This window comes from Pelophylax lessonae (genome assembly GCF_965119305.1).
Source record: "Pelophylax lessonae genome assembly, chromosome: 2".
Classification (NCBI taxonomy): domain Eukaryota; kingdom Metazoa; phylum Chordata; class Amphibia; order Anura; family Ranidae; genus Pelophylax; species Pelophylax lessonae.
In genome coordinates this window covers 452,393,091-452,412,457 of record NC_138769.1, presented here as the reverse complement: position 1 = coordinate 452,412,457, position 19,367 = coordinate 452,393,091, and the positions used below count along the sequence as shown (strand labels likewise).

At 45.4% G+C, this 19,367-nt stretch overlaps 1 protein-coding gene across 2 annotated transcripts in view; it reads left to right on the top strand.

The window, feature by feature from the left end:
* Positions 1-19,367, top strand: part of EIF5B (eukaryotic translation initiation factor 5B) — a 94,839-nt gene that overhangs the window by 13,913 nt on the left and 61,559 nt on the right. The window contains exons 2-5 of one of the 2 annotated variants that reach the window (XM_082244629.1): positions 1,865-1,981; positions 7,922-8,003; positions 14,425-15,076; positions 15,202-15,419. In XM_082244629.1, the coding sequence (XP_082100755.1) occupies positions 1,865-1,981; positions 7,922-8,003; positions 14,425-15,076; positions 15,202-15,419 (1,069 nt within the window). Of the gene's footprint in view, positions 1-1,864; positions 1,982-7,921; positions 8,004-14,424; positions 15,077-15,201; positions 15,420-19,367 lie in introns of those variants that run through there. The other variant, XM_082244628.1, reaches the window with a different exon arrangement.

Sequence of the window (19,367 nt, the reverse complement as noted above, 5' to 3'; positions counted from 1 at the left end):
AGAGTAAATGAAGAGTAGCCATTGTTTTGAAATAATTGGGCAAAATGTGCTTCTAGTCCATGGCTTTTACATTTCATAAAAAGTCCTTTTACATAAAGGTTAAGTTTTATACCGATAACTTTTGGCGTGTAGGGAAATGCACCCTCGTTCTGTAGTAAAAGAAAATTGCCATGATGGAATATATTGTATAGATGCATTAGGGCTTATGTTAATCTCTGTGACTGGATGACATTATTGTACAGGTAGAGGGAGCACAGGGGACAAGAAGTACCCTGTGATTTTGGTAAGGCGTGCTTTTTTTTGGACATAGTGTAAGTTTCCATGCTTTTTGTTGTTCCCTAAATTTGGGTGTAAAATAAAACCTGGTCCAAAAGGTGGACTATGACTTTAAAAGAGAACTATGGGGAAAAAAAAACCCTTTTATACTCGTCTAGGTGGATGTTGTATTGATCTGATGCTGCATATGTCCCCTGCTAGCTCCACAGTGAGAACTAAGCAATTAAACACCGTTCTAGCTCAGTTCTCCCCTCCTGCGCTGAGCGGAGAGCCTTGACTGTCCGTCACCGTCTCTCTGCTCTGCTCCTCTAGCGTGAACTGGAGTGCTGGGCTGTGGAGGGTTGGGAAGGGCTGGTTCAGGCTCCCAGCGGATCGCTGAGAGGTTGAGACAGGTGCTGGTTTCAAGCATCTGGGTGGATCCTGACCATATGGTTGGGATCCTTCCCAAGCTTGGATTGGCTATGTGACAGTCTTAGCTCGCTGCCAGCTGAAAATGGGTCACAGAAGCGCTGAACGAACTGCACTCCTGTGACCTACAGAAGTACCGCCAAAAAAGCTTTGGCTATATTTCTCCTTTAACGATTGGGTAACAGTCACCTATGTTGCAGTCAAGTGTATTTCTGATATGTATATGCCAATGTCCAGGGAGACTGAATTTGACTGGATAACGAGGTTGTCAATGATTGTCAGCCACCTAATTCTCTAAACCGCTGGTTCCCAACATCCAGTCAAGGCTTGTAACTCTATCATGCTCACAATTAAAAACCTGGCATAGGTTCCAACCTTTTTTTCATGGCTATCCATCTTGTTTAGTTATGCCACATGTAGATGGCAAGGGCCTGCTGCAGTGGGGTTCTACTACCTTTTTTAAAATGACCCTCTAAGCAACAGATGAGGTACAGCTGGGAAATCTATGTAAGCTGACAGTATGGGAAGTTCCCTGTGGCTGACTCAATCTCTTGCAACCTTCTGGAATGCTATATAAACATATGAGGGGCTGTACTTCCTTGTCAGAGGCTGATCAGCAGATCAGTGCAGTCACCAGCAGCATTGCAGAAGCTTTTACAGGTATTTCCCTTGTCTTGTATCTCATCATTGTCAATCGTACAGGCTGTACTACACTGTGAGAAATATCCTATTTCCATGACCAGTATATTGACTTGGAAAGGATATAGGAACACTTGTGCTTATTTGAATTGCATTTTAAATATGTATTGTTTTTATGTTGGTAGAATACTTAATATTCCTTGTTCTATAGTTCCAGATACTTTGTATGCACTTAAATGTCTCTTTATGTAAAATGATGTGTATTTCTTTTCAGAATACTGAAGTTCTCATTTATTTTAGCTATGAGGTATCATGAGATGACAAATTTTTGTTTTTTGAAAATCAAAATAGATGGTTGGCTTGCTACTGAATGCATTCGATCTGCAATCTGCAACATGTTTAGTTATTTCCCTGTGAATTACAAACACTTGGAAGTACTGAATGTGTGGTTTGATGCAAAAGCTTGCTGGGGGAACTTCAGTTTACTTGATTTTTATTTATTTATTTATTTTTGCACTCATTTTTGTTTTTCTTTTAAAAGTGCAAAGGACGACGTTGATCTTGATGCTCTTGCTGCAGAGATAGAGGGAGCTGGAGCTTCCAAGGACCAAAAAGTCAAAGGGAAAAAAAAGAAAGACCGGAAAAAGCAAGAATTTGAGTAAGTATCTCATTATCAGTAGTTTTATATCTGCAAATGCAGAAATGCAAACAATGCCATATTGTGTATCTAAAGCCCAAATGTGTCTTGTTTTTGTTTTTTTTATACATTAGAATGTATTTAAACAGATTTTGTATTCCTTTTGTATTGCTTAGAAGGGAAATCTTCTAATGACATCTGTCTAAAGTTGGCCAAACACTGATTGATTGAAATTTTGGCTGATTGAGCAGGGGCAGGCTGATTTTTGATAAGCGTGCAGGCACGCTTAGGATTATACATGTGCATCTCATAAAAATTAGAATATCATCAAAAAGTTGGCTCATTTCAGTAATTGAATTCTTTTAACCACTTGCCGACTGCCTAACGCCGATCTACGTCGGCAGTCAGCCCCTCACAGGCAAAGTGACGTAGGGCTACGTCACTAGCTTGTGAGGGTCTAGGGAGCGAGCGCGCGCCCCCGGAGGCGCGCTCCCGCGTGGTCACGGACCCCCCGCGTGTGACCAGCGGACCCGATGTCCGCCGGTCACTCGGCGATCGGCGCGGGAGAGGGAGAATGTCAGGCAGCTTGTGTAAACAAGCCACCTGTCATTCTCCTCGCTGTAAAGACACTGATCACACGGATCTAGTATGTAGATCCGTTGATCAGTGTCCTTACAGCTCAAGCCACAGCCAATCACAGTAGAAAGCACGCCCCTAGGGACACACACAGCCCCTCCCTCCCAAATAAAGTTAACCCCTTCACTACCAGTCTATTTTTACAGTAACAGTGCATATATATAGCACTGATTACTGTAGAAATGTCACTGGTAACCCCAAAAGTGTCACAAATGTCAGTCAAGGGTCCGATCTGTCCGCCCCAATGTCGCAGTACCGCAAAAAAAATCGCAGATCGCCGCCATTACGCGTTAAAAAAAAAAAAAACCAACAAAAATGACAAAAATCTTTCCCTTTGTTAGTAAACGCTATAACTTTTGCGCAAACCAATCAAAATACGCTTTTTGCGATTTTTTTTTTTTTTTTTTTTTTTTTTTTTTTTTTTTTTTTTTTTTTTTTTTACCAAACATAGGTAGCATAAAACAAATTGGCCGAAAATGTTAAAAAATTTTGATTTTTTACATTTTTTTTTTGGGGAAATTTCATATAAAAAAATGTGAAAAATATTGCTATTTTTGCAAAATTGACGCTCTTTTTTTGTTTATAGCGCGTGATCAAAAAATCGCACAGGTGATCAAATACCACCAAAAGAAAGCTCTGTTTGTGGGAAAAAAAGGACGCCAAATTTGTTTAGGTACAGCGTTGCACGACCGCGCAATTGTCCGTTAAAGTCACGCAGTGCCGAATCGCAAAATACCCCCTGGTCGGAATGGGGGTAAAATCTTCCGGGGCTTAAGTGGTTAATTTTAATGCTTATAGCTTACAGCTAGTGAAAACCCAAAATTCATTATCTCAGAAAATTAGAATATTACATTTAGTATAGAAATGTTGGCATAGTAGTGAAAAATATGTCCATGTACAGTATAGTATGCACTTTATAAATACTTGGGGGCTCCTTTTGCATGAATTACTGCATCAATGCGGCGTGGAATGGAGGTAATCGGCCTGCGGCACTGCTGAGGTGTTATGAAAGGCCAGGTTGCTTTGATGGTGACCTTCAGCTCGTCTGCATTGTTGGATCTGGTGTCTTTCATCAACCTCTTGACAATACACCACAGATTCTCTATGGGGTTTAGGTCACACAGGCTTGCTGCCCAATCAAGCACAGAGATGCCATGATCATTAAACCAGGTATTGGTACTTTTGGCAGTGTGGGCAGGTGCCAAGTCCTACTGGAAAATGAAATCAGCATCTCCATGAAGCTGGTCAGTAGAGAGAAGCATGAAGTGCTCTAGGATTTCCTGGTAGAGGGCTGCGCTGATTTTTGGACTTGCTAAAACACAGCGGACCAACACCAGCAGATGACATGGCTCCCCAAATCATAAGTGACTGTGGAAACCTCACACTGGACTTCATGCAACTTGGATTCTGTGCCTCTATACACCTTCCAGACTCTGGGACCTTGATTTCCAAGTGAAATGCTAACTTTTCCACAGTCAGTGATGATTTGGGGAGCCATGTCATCTGCTGGTGTTGGTCCACTGTGTTTTACCAAGTGCAAAGTCAACACAGCCCTCTAGCAGGAAATTCTAGAGCACTTCATGCTTCCCTCTGCTGACTAGCTTTTTGGAGATGCTGATTTCATTTTCCAGCAGGACTTGACACCTGCCTACACGGCCAAAAGTACCAATACCTGGTTTAATGATCATTGTATCACTGTACTTGATTGGCCGGCAAACTCACCTGACCTAAACCCCATAGGAAATCTGTGGGGTATTGTCAAGAGGAAGATGAGACACCAGACCTAACAATGCACACGAGATTAGGGCTGCTATCGGAGCAACCTGAGCTTCCATAACATCTCAGCAGTGCAACAGGCTGATTGCCTGCATGCCATGCCATGCCACATTGATGGCAGTAATTCATGCAAAAGGAGCCCCAACAAAGTATTGAGTGCATACTATACTGTACATAGACATACTTTACAATAAGCCAACATTTTTGTATTGAAAATAATTTTTTTTGTATTGGTCTTATGTAATTTATTTTTCTGAGATCCTAAATTTTGGATTTAAACTAGCTATAAGCCATAATCGTCAAAATTAAAAGAAAGAAATGCTTGAAATACACTATATTGTTAAAAGTATTGGGAGACCTGCCTTTTACACGCACATGAACTTTAATGGCATCCCAGTCTTAGTCTGTAGGGTTCATTATTGTGTTGGCTCATCCTTTGCCGCTATAACTGCTTCAACTCTTCTGGGAAGGCTGCCCACAAGATTTAGGAGTGTGTCTATGGGAACGTTTGACCATTCTTCCAGAAGTACATTTGTGAAGTCAGGCACTGATGTTGGAGAGAAGGCCTTGCTTGCAGTCTCCGCTCTAAGTCATCCCAAAGGTGTTCTGTTGGGCTGAGGTCAGGACTCTGTGCAGGCCAGCTAAGTTCCTCCACCCCACACTTGCTCATCCATGTATTTTTGGACCTTGCTTTGTGCACTGCTCCAAATCCTTTGGTGGAGAGGGGATTATGGCATGGGGTTGTTGTTCAGGGGTTGGGCTTGGCCCCTTAGTTCCAGTGAAGGGAACTCTTAAGGTGTTGTCATACCAAGACATTTTGGACAACTTTGTGGGAACAGTTTGGGTAGGGCCCCTTCTTGTTCCAACGTGACTGCGCACCAGTGCACAAAGCAAGGTCCATAAAGATATGGATGAGCGAGTTTGGGATGGAGGATGAATTCGAGCGGAGACTGTGAGCCAGGCTTTCTCATCCAACATCAGTGCCTGACTTCACAAATGCGCTTCTGGAAGAATGGTCAAACATTCCCATAGACACGCTCCTAAACCTTGTGGACAGCCTTCCCAGAAGAGTTGAAGTTTTTTTAGCTGCAAAGTGTGGGCAAACGCAGTATTGAACCCTACAGACTAAGACTGGGATGCCATTACAGTTCATGTGCGTGTAAAGGCAGGCGTCACAAGACTTTTGACAATATAGTGTATATCACACTATGGGGTTGATTTATTAAAACTGGAGAGTGCAAAATCTGGTGCAGCTGTGCATGCCAATCCGCTTCTAACTTCAGCTTGTTCAATTCAAGCTTTGACAACAAAATCTGGAAGCTGTTTAGTTTTCTATGCAGAACTGCACCAGATTTTGCACTCTCCAGTTTTAGTAAATCAGCTCCTGTGTGTAACACGTCTACATAAAATAGGAGTTTTACTTTTTTAATTCAATTACATAAATAAATTTTTACTTTTTGATGATATTCTAATTTTATGAGATGCCCCTGTATATAGTAGGTTCAGTAGTTATGTAGTTATGCTCGGGGGCATTTTAGTACTCTCTGTGCACTCTGGGGCCTATGTACGGGCGTACTGTTGCCCCGCTCCGGCTGGACATACCACAAAACTTTTTTCTCATATTGTATTTTTATACCCAACGGTCACTAACTGTCCTCCCATAGCTCATCAGCTGCAATTCTTGAACACGTGATTGTGTTGTATACCAGGTTTTGACACTATTGTGACCCATTACAGATCACCAACAATTGATTTTTTCTGTACTGTTGTACCAGGAGGGCTCTCTATAAGGGGGGAAAGGGATGGGGAGAGAATAGTGTAGCAGGTTTTTATTAGTAGAAAAAGTTAAAATACAACGCTTGTGCACTCACAGACATTGCTGGTGTTAAGCATTGATACAAGCTCCATGCAAGTCATCCCTTTCGAATCCAGTCCACACCAGAGCCACTGACAGAAGCACAGTGAAGCCAGGGCAGGATTCCAAGTAAGCCGTCACTTGAGTTTCCTTTGACCGCTTGCTTGAAATCCTTCCCTGCTTTAGCAGAACTCCTCCGCCAGATCCTGCACTTTTCAGTGCAGCCACAGAGAAGTTCTTCTGTGCTCTTCCTAGTCCCCCATCTTAGCAGTCTGCAGCATAGAGGTAGACAGAACTCCTTGTACAGATCTTGCTCCTCCCTGTTCAGCTGCGGAACCCCCTCGTCTCTGCCTCCACTGGACGTGCATCATCTGCTACAGGAGTGAAATGGTTTCCATGCTGATCTGCACCTGTCCTTCACAGCTTAAGTCTTAAGTTATCACTAAAACCAGTAATAATCGAATGCGGAGGCAATTATTTCATATTATAAAGAGTAGATACATTTATATAGTCTTACCGATACAACCGACCCTTGCGGGCAACCATAATGCGGCCTGCGGTGAAATTCAGTTTGACACCCCTGTTCTAGATAATTAAAAGGAGTTGCACCTAATCACACACGGACCCTGGGGACATTTATGAAGTAAATTAGCAACACAAGTAGTTGCAAATCAGGCAGCCTCTCCTTTAGCAAAGTCTGTGTGACATGTTTTCAGATGTGTGCGTCAGTATCCCTGGACAGGTAAGTGTGACAGTTTCCAATGTTCAAAGAACAGAGGCATAATTAAAGGACAAGTTTACCATTGGGAATATGTTACATGTTCCACCCGTTTTTAGGGTGGAACATGTAACATGTTCCCAATACTGCAGCGACTGCCTGATCCCCACACTCTGTGACAGTAATACGGTGATAAGCTCCCTGTACTAGTGTGGGTGTGCGGGACTCCGCGCACATGGCCACATTAATTAATTCACAGAGCTCTGTGTGTGAATGAACTACAAGCCCTAACATCCTTTGCGGCTATCCGCTTGTAGTGCTCAATGGGCTATCACGGCACTATGGAGTGCTGTGGTAGTTTATTGATTCTTCCTGTCAGATTATATCTGCTTACCCGTACGGTATGTGTGGGCACACAGATACTCTGACAGATCTGGAGGAGACCTGCATGGCTGCAGTGCTTTACAAAAAAATTAAAAAAATGCTAATTTTTTTTTTTTTTTCCCTGCAAAAAAATGTGCATTTATTATATTTTTTCTAAAAAGTGAACTGATCATTTAAATAATGGTCAAGGTGAGATTTTATTTAGTCGTGAGTGCTACTTAAAAGCAGAAATAGGAAGATTTTTTAACTTGTAATCCTTGTAATGAATCTGTCTTGCCCTGCTCCTATTTAGCATTACCCTGAGACAGGATTGATAAATGTCTCCCATTGTTTTTAAGGTGTTTTTAGATTTTTCTCTTTGGGAATTAGAGTTAACCAAAAAGATATGCATACTTGTTAATCGTATACAGTATGTGGCAGTAACTATTTATTAGCTTATGTTTTCTTAACAAAATTAACATTATTACTGGGCGTAAATTCCAAGTCCTGGGATAGGGTCCAAGCTGCTAAAACGTTAAATTGGCATGTGTTGGCGGTAGGTTTAAAAAGTAATTAGCAAAACCATTTACTAACACTTTTTTTTATTTTGTAGTGAAGACGATATTTTGAAAGAGTTGGAAGAACTATCCTTGGAAACTCAAGGAGGGAAAACCAATAAGGACTCTGTACCTAAGGTATGTTATCTGTAAAACTACTCTGCATGCTCCATATTTTTCTTTGTCATCTCAATAGTTTTTTAGATTAAGGCAATCCTTCCTGGAAGAGTACCCATAACATTCTGAAACTGTAGCATCCAAATGTATTTTTGAATGTATAATAACATGCTTTGTGCTCCCTTATTATTCTAAAGCGGAGTTCCACCCAAAAGTGGACTTCCCGCTTAAATGCTCCCCCCCCCCCCCTCCGGTGCCACATTTGGCACCTTTCAGGGAGGAGTGTTTTTGACAGGTGCCCTTCACCCGTATTCAGGGTGTAACCTGTTACTAAAACAGCAGCCCCAGTTGTGATAGCAGGTGGGGGACCTTCTCTCTGAAACCGTTGTCACAAGTTAAAAGGAGCAAGGGTGTGCCTGTTCCTCCCCTCAGCTTCATCATTTATTTACAGTTCTGTGAATGAGATAACTGCAACTACTGTCAACCATTGTAGATGACTGTAGTTCTCAATGAACTATGAGGGGGCTGGTGAGCGCTCTAGTAGTTCATTGATTCTACCTGACATTCAGTAACTGCCTGCTCATATGAGGTACAGGCTGACAGCTACACTGACAGTCCTGCAGAAGCTTGACACTACACCTACAATCTACTGATCGCTTGTGCAATGCTTTGCCGGCTTCTAATAAAAAATGATAAAAATTATAAACACTTTTTTTTTTTTTTTTTTTTACCTACAAAAAGATTATTTTTATTATTTTTTAATCTAAGGTTAACTTATTTAATGTGAATCTTATGCTACAATCAAAATGCCCATAAAAGGGTTTTTTGCAAAGAAGGTGATATAATGCCTAATCACCCTTGCTTCTGAATGCTGCTGTAATGCAGAGACCTTGTCTGCTGAAGTTTGTTCACAAACCCACACTTCCCAAGTGCTGATCACCTGGTCCCCTGCAGCACTTGGTTGTTCCTCCTGCCACCTCTATACCATTACAGGACGCCGTAGTGGCATAGAGGTCTGAGGGGTGAATCACTTAGTGCAGTGGTGGAGGGCTAGTATTCTAATACTCATGAAAATGTTGGTTTTTGAAGGGATTATTTATTATATTCTTTGTGGGGAACTCCTCTATCTGCATTTTTAACCACTTCCCACCCAAGGACGTACCCATATGTCCTCGGGTTTCGGTGGTTTGCACCTACAGGCATTATCCCAGTATCGTTGTTTGCAGCCGGCGATCCCCTTTCAGGCAGAAGTGATCCGTCTGGCTAATTAGCCATTCAAACACTTCTGTGGAAGGGGGTCCCACCTCCCTAATGCCTCCGCCGCCTCTTCTGGGCTCTCTCGGGTCCTGACTGGAAGCGATGCGGCCGGCAGCGATGGCTGCCTGGACAGAGAGAGAGGAACTGACGTCGTTCCCCTCTCTCTGTCTCTCGGTCCCCCCTGTAAACCGGGAGCAACAAGTATTCGTCACTTCTGGTTCTGCCCCTTTGTTTACCTGGCCGCCAGCGGCCAAAGAATTAGTCGATCGGACCAATCTCAGTCTGATCGGTGGTATGGGGGGTTGGAGGAGAGATTTGGGGTCTATTAGATCCCAAATCTCTCCATAAAGAGGATCTGTCACGCCCTATGCTATCACAAGGGATGTTGTTCATCCTTTGTGATAGCAATAAAGTTTGTACAGAAAATAAATGTATAAAAAAAAAAAAAATGAAAGCGCCCTCTTCCCACTGTGCTTATGCGCGAACGCATAAGTTACTCCCACACGCATTTGAAAGCGATGATCTCACCACACGTGAAGTATTGTCGCGAATGTCAGAGCGAGAGCAATAATTGTAGCACCAGACCTCCTGTGCAACTTTAAACTGGTAATCTGTAAAGGCATTTAAAGTGTCGCCTATGTAGAATTTTAAGCACCGTAGTTTGCGCCATTCCACGGCCAGACGCAGTTTTAAAGCATGACATGTTGGGTATCTATTTATTTGGTTTAACATCATCAGTCACATTATACAAAAAAAAAATGGGCTAACTTTACTGTTTTTTTTTTTTTTTTTTTTTTTTTTTTTTATTATTCATGAATGTGTTTTTTCTTATTCTGTCACTGACAGACACAGCTTAATTCTTCAGACCATTGTATTATACTGTCACTCTTCAGGAGTAGGACTAGGTGGAAACCTCTTTGGTTATGCCCCTGGGGCAGTCCCAGAGGGTATACCATCACTTCCTGCTGTAGGACTTCCAGTTTTTTCTGCCTAGTCAAGACTAAGGACCTGACTCTCTGCTGGGATCGGTGGTCCTATCATTGTTTCCTATTTAAATGGAATTTTTTACTTTTTTTCTTCCTGTGTGAACTACAATCAACTGTTCCTGTGAGACGGCAGCCCTGAAGTCACTAGTAGCCAAAGTAGATATGGCCCTGCAAAGGAGACTTGGCAAGAAGCACCCCCCACCTTCACCTGGATACTCTGCTTGTTCAGATTCTGAGGTGGATTTGGCCACTGCGGACGAGAGTCAGCCCACTGGGTCTGCGTCCACGCACACTGAGTGCTCTAATAGTGAGGATGAGTCCTCTTCCTCTGCAGCCGCTCAGTAAAAAGCGCTTGTGGAGGCCTTGATTGTATCAGTGCAGGAAACTTAAAAGTTGGAGCACTCAGCTGCTGCTGAGTCGACGACGCCGGTGCAATTTGGCACCCACAAATCTTCAAAGGTAAATACGTTTTTTCCCTTTCCTGCCTATTTTGACGAGATTGTCACTAGTCAGTGGGGTTCCCCTAAACGCATGGTTGAAATACCTAAGCGTTTTGCAAGAAGATACTATTCCCTTGAGTAATCTCTTCTGAAGAAACGGACGGTTCCACCTTCAGTGGACTCTCAGGTTTCCAGGCTGAATAAGGCCACACTTTTGCCGGTGGAAGAGGTCTTTAAGGACCCCATGGACAAAAAAGCTGAGGCTCTAGTCCGGGTACCTTTTCACTGTGGCTTGTTCAATTTTAGGACCGGTGTTTTGCTATAACCTTGGTATCCCAGACAACGGAATGGGCTAAGGTTTTGCACCAGGATCTGGGGGGAAGTCAACATCCTGAGCTGGCAGACCTTGCGGATCAGTTGATCCAAGGGTTACAGTATATTTGTGATGCATCACTGGATGCAGCCCCTGGCCGGCAGGATTTCTGTGATGGCGGTGATCCTTCACCGCATGATCTGGTTGAAGTACTGGTCGCTTGACCAGGCTTCTAAAAAGGTACTGACTGATCTTCCCTTTTGCAGGTGACTGTTTGTTCGGTGCCTCTATGGAAGAGATCATTAGCTTACAGGTGGCAAGAGTACCTTGCTTCCACATGCTGCTAAGGGCAAGGAACCTCACCATAAGCGGGATCCCTTCTTTTCAACTCACAAGTGGCCCTTTCGTCCGGCTGGCTAGGAAAAGGGTCCAAGATCCACCTGTAACTTTGCGGGAGGCTCCAAGAGACCCTGGAATGATAAGTCCAAAGCGGGCACTCCTGGTTCCGCAGGCAAGCCTTCCCCTGCCTGAAGGGATGCCCTCACCCGCGTCTGGGGTGGGGGGGGGGGGCAGTCTTCGCTTCTTTCCGCATCTGTGGACCTTGCTCATTCATCACAAACTGCTTCGGTGCTGTTAGAAGATTGGGTTTCGGTCCTTGCCTCCGGCAAGGTTCTTTCCTTCCAACTTACGCCTGTTTCCAGAGAGGCTACAGGGCCTTTACGGAGCAGTGCAGGACCTGTTAGTACAAGGAGTTATTGTGCCGGTTCCAGATCCGGAACGTTTCCAGGGTTTTTATTCAAATCTGTTCACAATTCCTAGGAAGGAAGGCAAGGTTTGTCCGATCTTAGATCTCAAGGCTCTGAACTACTTTGTGCAGGTTCAGAAATTTTAGATGGAATCCATCCGCACAGTAGTAGCTTTTTTTCATCAAGGAGATCTGATGGCTTCTATTGATCTCAAGGACGCTTACCTTAATATGCCAATAATGTCGGGCATCAGCGTTTTCTTCATTTTGCCGTGGGCGAGGAGCACTTTCAATTCATGGTGTTACCCTTTGGTCTCGCTTCATCTCCTCCAGTGTTTACAAAGATTTTGGCCCCAGTTCTGGCCTTGTTACGGCAGAAGGAGATCGTGGTATTGGGTTACCTGAATGATCTGCTTCTGCATGCAGAGTCTTCCTCGGCTCTAGAAGCTGACTTGGAGGTTACGGTGCGAACTCTGCAGGAGTTCGGGTGGACACTAAATTTTCAGCAATCGGCTCTGCCTCTGACCACAAAGCTGGACTACTTGGGTCTGACGCTGGACTCGGCGTCAGCCCAGCTGTTTCTTCCTCAAACAGAACTGCTGAAACTACAGGAGGCTGTTCGGCTCCTGTTGTCCAACCATCAATCATTACTCAGGACTTGCATGCAAGTGCTGGGTCTGATAGTCTCCACCTTCGAGGCAGTTCCGTTTGCGCAGTTCACACCAGACCTTTACAAAGGGAGATTCTGATCAAATGGAACAAGGATCCGCTGTCATTGGACAGTCTGATTCGATCGAGTCTGGGTTCGAGGGAGTATCTCCTATGCTGGTTTCTATCCCCGACCTTCGTCTGGGAAAATCTTTTCTTCCCCTGTATTGGACTGTAATTGCCATGGATGCCAGTCTGCCCAGATAGGGAAGTGTCTTGGGAGTGTGTCTGGACTTGGGAGGAGTCCAGGATGCTGATTAACATTCTGGATATTTGGGCGATCAGACTTTCTCGGTGGACGGATCGTCTGCAGGGGCGCCCTGTGCGAATACAATTGGACAATGCTGTGGCATATGTCAATCATCAAGGGGGCACAAAGAGTGCCCTGGCGGCCCGGGAAGTGGCCGGCATCTTGAGGTGGGCAGAATGATATGTTCCAGGCCTCTATGCTATGCACATTGCGGGGGTGGAGCGGACTATCTCAGTCGGCAGACGTTGGGCCCGGGAGAACGATCTCTTCACCCAGAGGTTTTCCATCAAATTTGTCGCTCCTTTTCGGTGTCTCGCCTGTTGGAGTTTCTACAATTGGGTGTAGATCAATGTTTAGCCCTGGACACCAAGTGCCAGATTTCCGACTTGGCCATTTTTTTCCGAAGGCCATTGGCGGCAAAGTCTTCGGTTCACACTTTTGTGCAGGAAGTTTGCCACCTGACTCCCCTGGTACGATCCCTGGTACCTCTGTGGGATCTCAAATTTGGTTCTGTCGGTGCTTCAAAAGCCTCCCTTTGAAAATGTTCATGAAATTCCTCTGCTCGCTCTGTTGCAGAAGGGGGCTTTTTTAGTGGCTATTACTTCCGCATGTCTCGTGTCAGAGGTGGCTGCCTTGTCCGGTCAGTCACCTTACTTGGTGATTCATAGGGACAAAGTGGTGTTACGACCCTGTCAGGCGTTCCTTCCTAAGGTTGTCTTAGGGTTTCACTTGAACATTGACTTGACATTGTGCTATTGTCTCTATTTCCTAAGCCTAAACATCCTAAGGAAATTGCCTTATATTCCTTAGATGTGGTACGGGCGATCTGGGTTTACCTGGCGGTGACTGAACCGGATAGGAAATCCGATTCTTTGTTCTTACGGATGTACCTCGTAAAGGGCAGGCCGCATCTGCTGCGACCATTTCTAAGTAGATCATGCAGACAGTGGTGCAGGCCTACTCCATTAAGGGTAAAGGTTCCTCCTTTTCCCTGTTTAAGCACATTCTACGAGGGCGCTTAGTGCCTCCTTGGCCTTCCGTGATCAGGCGTCAGTGGTTCAGGTGTGCAAGGCGGCTACGTGGTCGTCTGTACACACATTCACAAAGTTCTATAAGGTGGATGTACTTGCATCTTCGGATGCAGCGTTTGGCCGCAAAATTTTGCAGGCTGCGGTTGCGGAGGCTTCTTGAGGGTGTACATTTTTCCTGGTGGTGAGCTCCAGTTGTTCCTAGTTGAACTCCTGTTGTAACCTGGTTGGCTATGTTAAGCCTTGTTGGGAATTCTGTGTTTGCTGTGTTTTTTCCCACCCCTCATGATGACACTGCTTTGGGACATCCCAATGGTCTGAAGAATTGAAGCTGTGTCTGTCAGTGAACGAAAGAGAACTGGATTTTTGTCTTGCCATAAAATCCTTTTCTCTGAGGTTCACTGACAGACACAGCACCCGCCCCTCTTTTGTGGTTGAGTTATTTGTTCTTCTGACACTGCTTGTTACAAACTGAAAGTCCTACAGCAGGAAGTGATGACATAAAAAATTGAAACAAACACCATTTTATTCTATAGGGTCTCTGCTACAAAACATACAATGTTTGGGGGTTCTAAGTAATTTTCTAACAAAAAAAAGTAGATTTTTACATGTAGGAGCGTAGTGTCCGAATAGGCTTGGGAAGGAGGTGGGTAATTTTATCAACAGTTGCTTGATATATTTTTGACATGTACATGTTTTTTTTTTTTTTTTCTAGGAGCCAGAAACTGAAGATTTTGAAGCTTTTGCAAAGCAGGATAAGAAAAAGAAAAGCCAGAAAGCTAAGAAAGCCAGTGTTGAGGACGATGATGATGAAAATAGCGACGATATGGAAAGCAAAAATTCAAAGCCCAGAAAACCAGAAAAAAACCTCAAAAATCTCTCAGACAGTGATGATGATAATGATGATGAAAGCTTTAATAAGACATCTAAGAAAGGCAGGGGCAAAAACGAGGCCACTAATAGAAAAGGCCGCATTGCAGAAGAAGCTATGGATCGTGGTAAGGAGAAAGCAGACATCCCTGAGGATAGTGATGAGGATTCAGATGAGTTCAGTCAGGGTAAGAAAGGCAAAAAGAAAGAACAGAAGCCCAAGCCTGCTCCTAAAGTAGAAAGTGAGGAGGAAGAGGGGGAGTTCAAAATGAAGACCGCAGCTCAAAAAAAGGCTGAAAAGAAGGAACGTGATCGTAAGAAAAAAGAGGAGGAAAAGGCCAAGCAGAGGAAACAAAAGGAGAAAGATGAAACTGAGGGAGTTAAGAAAGAACCTGTAAAGGCTGAGGTTCCTGACAAAAAGCTAGATGATGTGGCAGCTCCCCCAAAGGACAAAAAAGCAGTAGCAGAAGAAGAGGCAGTGGCTGACGTGGACGAAGGTAATGGTGGTTTGCATGCCTTGTGTTGGATAAGTACTGCAACATATTGCAATATTTTTTGTTTCCTTTCTATTGGCTTCCAGTTAATGTTAAGTACAAAACTAAGCAATGCATTTGTTTTTCAGATGATGATGGTGATAAAAAGAAAAAGGACAAAAAGAAGAAAAAAGGTGAGAAGGAAGAAAAACCGAAAGATAAGAAAAAGAAGGGTCCTAGTTTGGCCACAGTGAAGGTCATGCAGGAAGCTTTGGCTAAACTGAAAGAAGAGGAGGAGAGGCTTAAGAGAGAAGAAGAGGAGAGAATTAAAAGACTAGAAGAGCTGGAAGCCAAGCGCGTTGAAGAGGTACTCATATTGTCACTCCTAACATATGGTATTTAGCAGATTTGTTTATTTTGCTGCAGAAACGTTTTCTCTGTCGTTCATTGATGGACACAGCTCCTGATTCTTCTTAACCATTGGGTTATACTGCCCCTTACAGGAGTAGGACACTAGGCAGGAAAAAGCTTGACTACGCCTATGGGCAGTCCCAGGGGGGGGTATTCCCCCATACTCAGTTTTTTTTCTGCCTAGTCAGGAGTAAGAACCTAGTTCCTTGCTGGGATCTCTGGTCCTGGTAGTTGTTTTCCTTTTAAATTGATTTTTTCTTATCAACTGCGGGACTGGGCGACGGACTGGGTAATCTAGATCCAAAGGGTCCCCCCATTCTGGGTAGCGAGTGTGTGGAGGCCTCAGCTCCGCGCCAGGTCCTTTGCGACATAGCCCCACTGGACGGGGGGGCTGGCCTGCAAGTTAAAAGTCTAGAGAGGTTGCATACAACCCGGCCTCGGCCTGAGTTCCTCCTGGCCAGCAGCCACTCATATTCCAATGGAGCATTGGTCTGTCAGGAGCACACCCTGTTCCTGGTATGGTAAGTAGCTGTCCCCCCTCCACCCTTGGAGGTTTTTGGGGTGGATGTGGGCCCCTCCCTAAGATGGTGGGACCCCCGAGTCCCCCCCCACCGCCCTCTAAAAATTTGGTGGTCTCTAAGGGGGCTATTTCCCCCCCTTTTTTTTTTTTTTTTTTAAGGTGGTCCATTTGTAGACCCTGGGTCAGCTTCTCCCTTGCGGGATTGCAGTTGGCGGCCCTCCCCTGATTGGTATGTTTTTCCGAGTGACCTTTAGTATATAGCGTCCACCGCCCTCCCCTGCTTTATCTGTCCATCAGATCCTGAGTCTGTTTCGGCTTCCACAGACGCGAGTCACCCTACTGGGTCTGCATCCACGCACCTTGAGTACTCAGACAGTGAGAAGGTTTCCTCTGCTCCTCTAGCCGTACATGAAAAATCGCTGGTAAATGCACTGATAACATTTTAAACCTGGTGAAGATGCTGCGTCAGAGACGCCGGTCCCTTTTGGCACCACAGGTCCTCCACTATGGCAGGGGTATTCCCCTTTCCCGCTTACTTTGACAGCATTGTCGCATAACGGTGGGGTTGTCCGAAACGCACCCTAAGCGTTTTGCTAAGCGGTATCCTTATAAGGATTCCCTGCTTAAAAAAGTGGACGGTCCCACTTGTAGTGGACTCGCTGGTTTCTAGGTTAAATAAAGCCACCTTAATTCTGATTGAGGAGTCCTTGGCCTTTAAGGATCCGGTTGATCGGAGAGTGGAGGCTCTGGCCCGCCATATGTTTCACTATGGCTGGTTTGGCTTAGGCTGGTATTTACTATTGCCCTGGTGGGCTAAACTTTTATGCTGGACCTGGAGGGGAAACAGCTCCCCCCTGCCTTTGCAGAGCTGGCAGATCAGTTGATCCAGTGGCTACAGTTTATCTGTGATGCGGCTCCTTTTGATTTTATGCCTCTTTGGATGTGGCTCCTCTGATTGCGAGGTTGTCTGTCTCAGCAGTGGTCCTTCAGCGTCTTATCTGGCTGACAATTCTGGTCAGTGGACCAGACTTCTAAGAAGGCCTTATCTGATCTCCCCTTTGTGGGGGATCACCTGTTTGGAGATTCGTTGGATGACATTAAGGGTCTCAAAGGGGGGAAGAGTACTCTTCTTCCGCAGGCTACGGAGGGCAAGGAGCCCCGTCGTAGACGTGGGCCATTCTTCTTGGCTCCTAAGAGGCCTTTTTCCTCCCTCCAGGGATAAAAGTCCTTCAGGGCCTCCCCGGTAGGTTCCAAGAGGACCTGGTCTGGCAAGCCACGAGCGGACTCTTCCAGACCTGTGGACATGGCTTCCTCTGCATGAAGGGGCGCCCTCACCCGTATCGGGGGTGGGGGGGCGTTTTCGCTGATTTCCAGATCAGTGCACCTCTCTGGTACAGGTCAAGTGGGTCCACAAAGTAATTTGGTCCAGCAACAAGATCAAGAGATTTGTGGAATGGTCTCTGGATCCTCTGGCCGAAGCCGCAGATGCATTAGTGGCTCCTTGGCGTCAGTATCGTCTTATTTATGCCTTTCCCCCTCTTAAACTTCTGCCAAGACTCCTGTGCAGGATCAAGGCAACAAGGGATTCCGGTCTTTTTGGTGGCTCCAGGCTGGCCTTGCCGATCTGGTACGGCTGGTCGCCGATGCTCCTTGAAGACTTCCTCTCAGGAAAGATCTGCTGTCTCAATGACCAATCTTCCATCCTGCTTTACATTTGCTGGTTTTAGCAGCTTGGCTGTTGAAAGCCAGGTGCTGAAGGATAGAGGTTTGTCTGAATTGGTGATTCCTACGATGTTAAAGGTAAGAAAATCTACCTCCTAGGAAGATCTACCATTGTATTTGGAAGATGTTGCGTGGTGTGAGACTTTTGGGGTTCTCCCTCGCTCCTTTTCGGTGGCTCAGATCTTGGCTTTCTTCCAAGGAAGCGCCTGGTCTTGAGTACCATCAAGGGCCAGGTTTCGGCCTTGCTGGTTCTCTTTCAATGTCCATTGGCCACACTTTCCTTGGTGTGTACCTTTATCCAGGGAGCTCCAGGGAACATCAAATGGCTGTAGTCATAACTGATCACATGCGCAGCATCATAACGGTTGCAAATGAAACAAAGGCTGAGATGGCAGCTTCCTGGGCTAAAAAAGATAGGAGGATTTAGTTCTGCTTTAAGGCCCACCTGCCATTCTGCCGTAAATGTGTTACACTGGGGGAAATAGGCTGTCACTAAGCTGTAAGTGGAGGTTAACTGTTGCTGAAGTAAGAATGTTTGTTTAAAGTGGTTGTAACCTTACAAAACCACTCACTGCCAGCCGCTCTTTTTTATCCAGCAATAACACAGTGTGTTTGTTAAAAAAGAGGCCTCTAAATACCTTGCCTCTAAATACCTTTTTTCTATCGTTCACTGACAGACACAGCTCCTGATCATCTTAACCATTGGGTTATACTGCCCCCTACAGGAGTAGAACACTAGGCAGAAAAAAAGCTTGACTACCCCTATGGGCAGTACCAGGGAATATACTCCCACTCTCAGCTATAGGCACTCAGTTTTTTTTCTGCCTAGTCAGGAGTAAGGACCTAGTTCCTTGCTGGGATCTTCGGTCCTGGCAATTTGTTTTCTTTTTTTATTGGATTTTTCTATTTTTCCTGTGAAAATCTACAGTCAACTGCTGGACTAGGCAACGGGCTGGATATTTTTTAAAATCCAGTTATCACCCCAGTCTGGCCTGCGAGCACGCGCAGGCCTCAGCTCCGCGTTAGGCCGGCCGCGACATAACCCCACTGCACGGGGGCTGGCTTGCGAGTTAAACGTCTCGTGAGGTCGCATACGACCTGACCTCGGCCTGAGTCACAGCATTCCTCCTGGCCGACCGCTCCCCATTTTGATGGAGAGGAGGTTCTATCTGGAGCCATGCCCACCCTGTTCCTCATATGGTAAGTAGCTGTCCCCCCCCCCCCCTCTCCCCTAGACAGAGGGGGGGGGGCGTGGGCCCCTCCTCTGGACGGTCAGACCCCCAGGCTCTCCTTCCCATGCAGCGTCCCCCCCCTCTCTTGATGGTCCCTGTGGACACTTCGCCCCTCATCTGCCTACCCCCCCATTCCCCAGGTGCCTGGATGATCAAATTTTGGGAGCAGGCTGTACTTGGTGGGGGCTCCTGCCAGGGCCCCCCTTCCTGCTGGGGTCCTTTTTCAGGGCTCTTGGGATCCCTCCTGGGCCCCAGGTAGCCGCATGGGGCCACAATTTTCTTGTAGCCTGTGTGCTGTAGATTCAACGGCCATATTTGTGTAGCCTTGGTGGCCATTTTCTAGTGGTTTCTCTTGCAAATAGCGGCAGAAATGACTGTCAAGCGCTTCCTTATCCCCTGGTGCTGATTCCTGGATCTTTCTCTTCCTGAT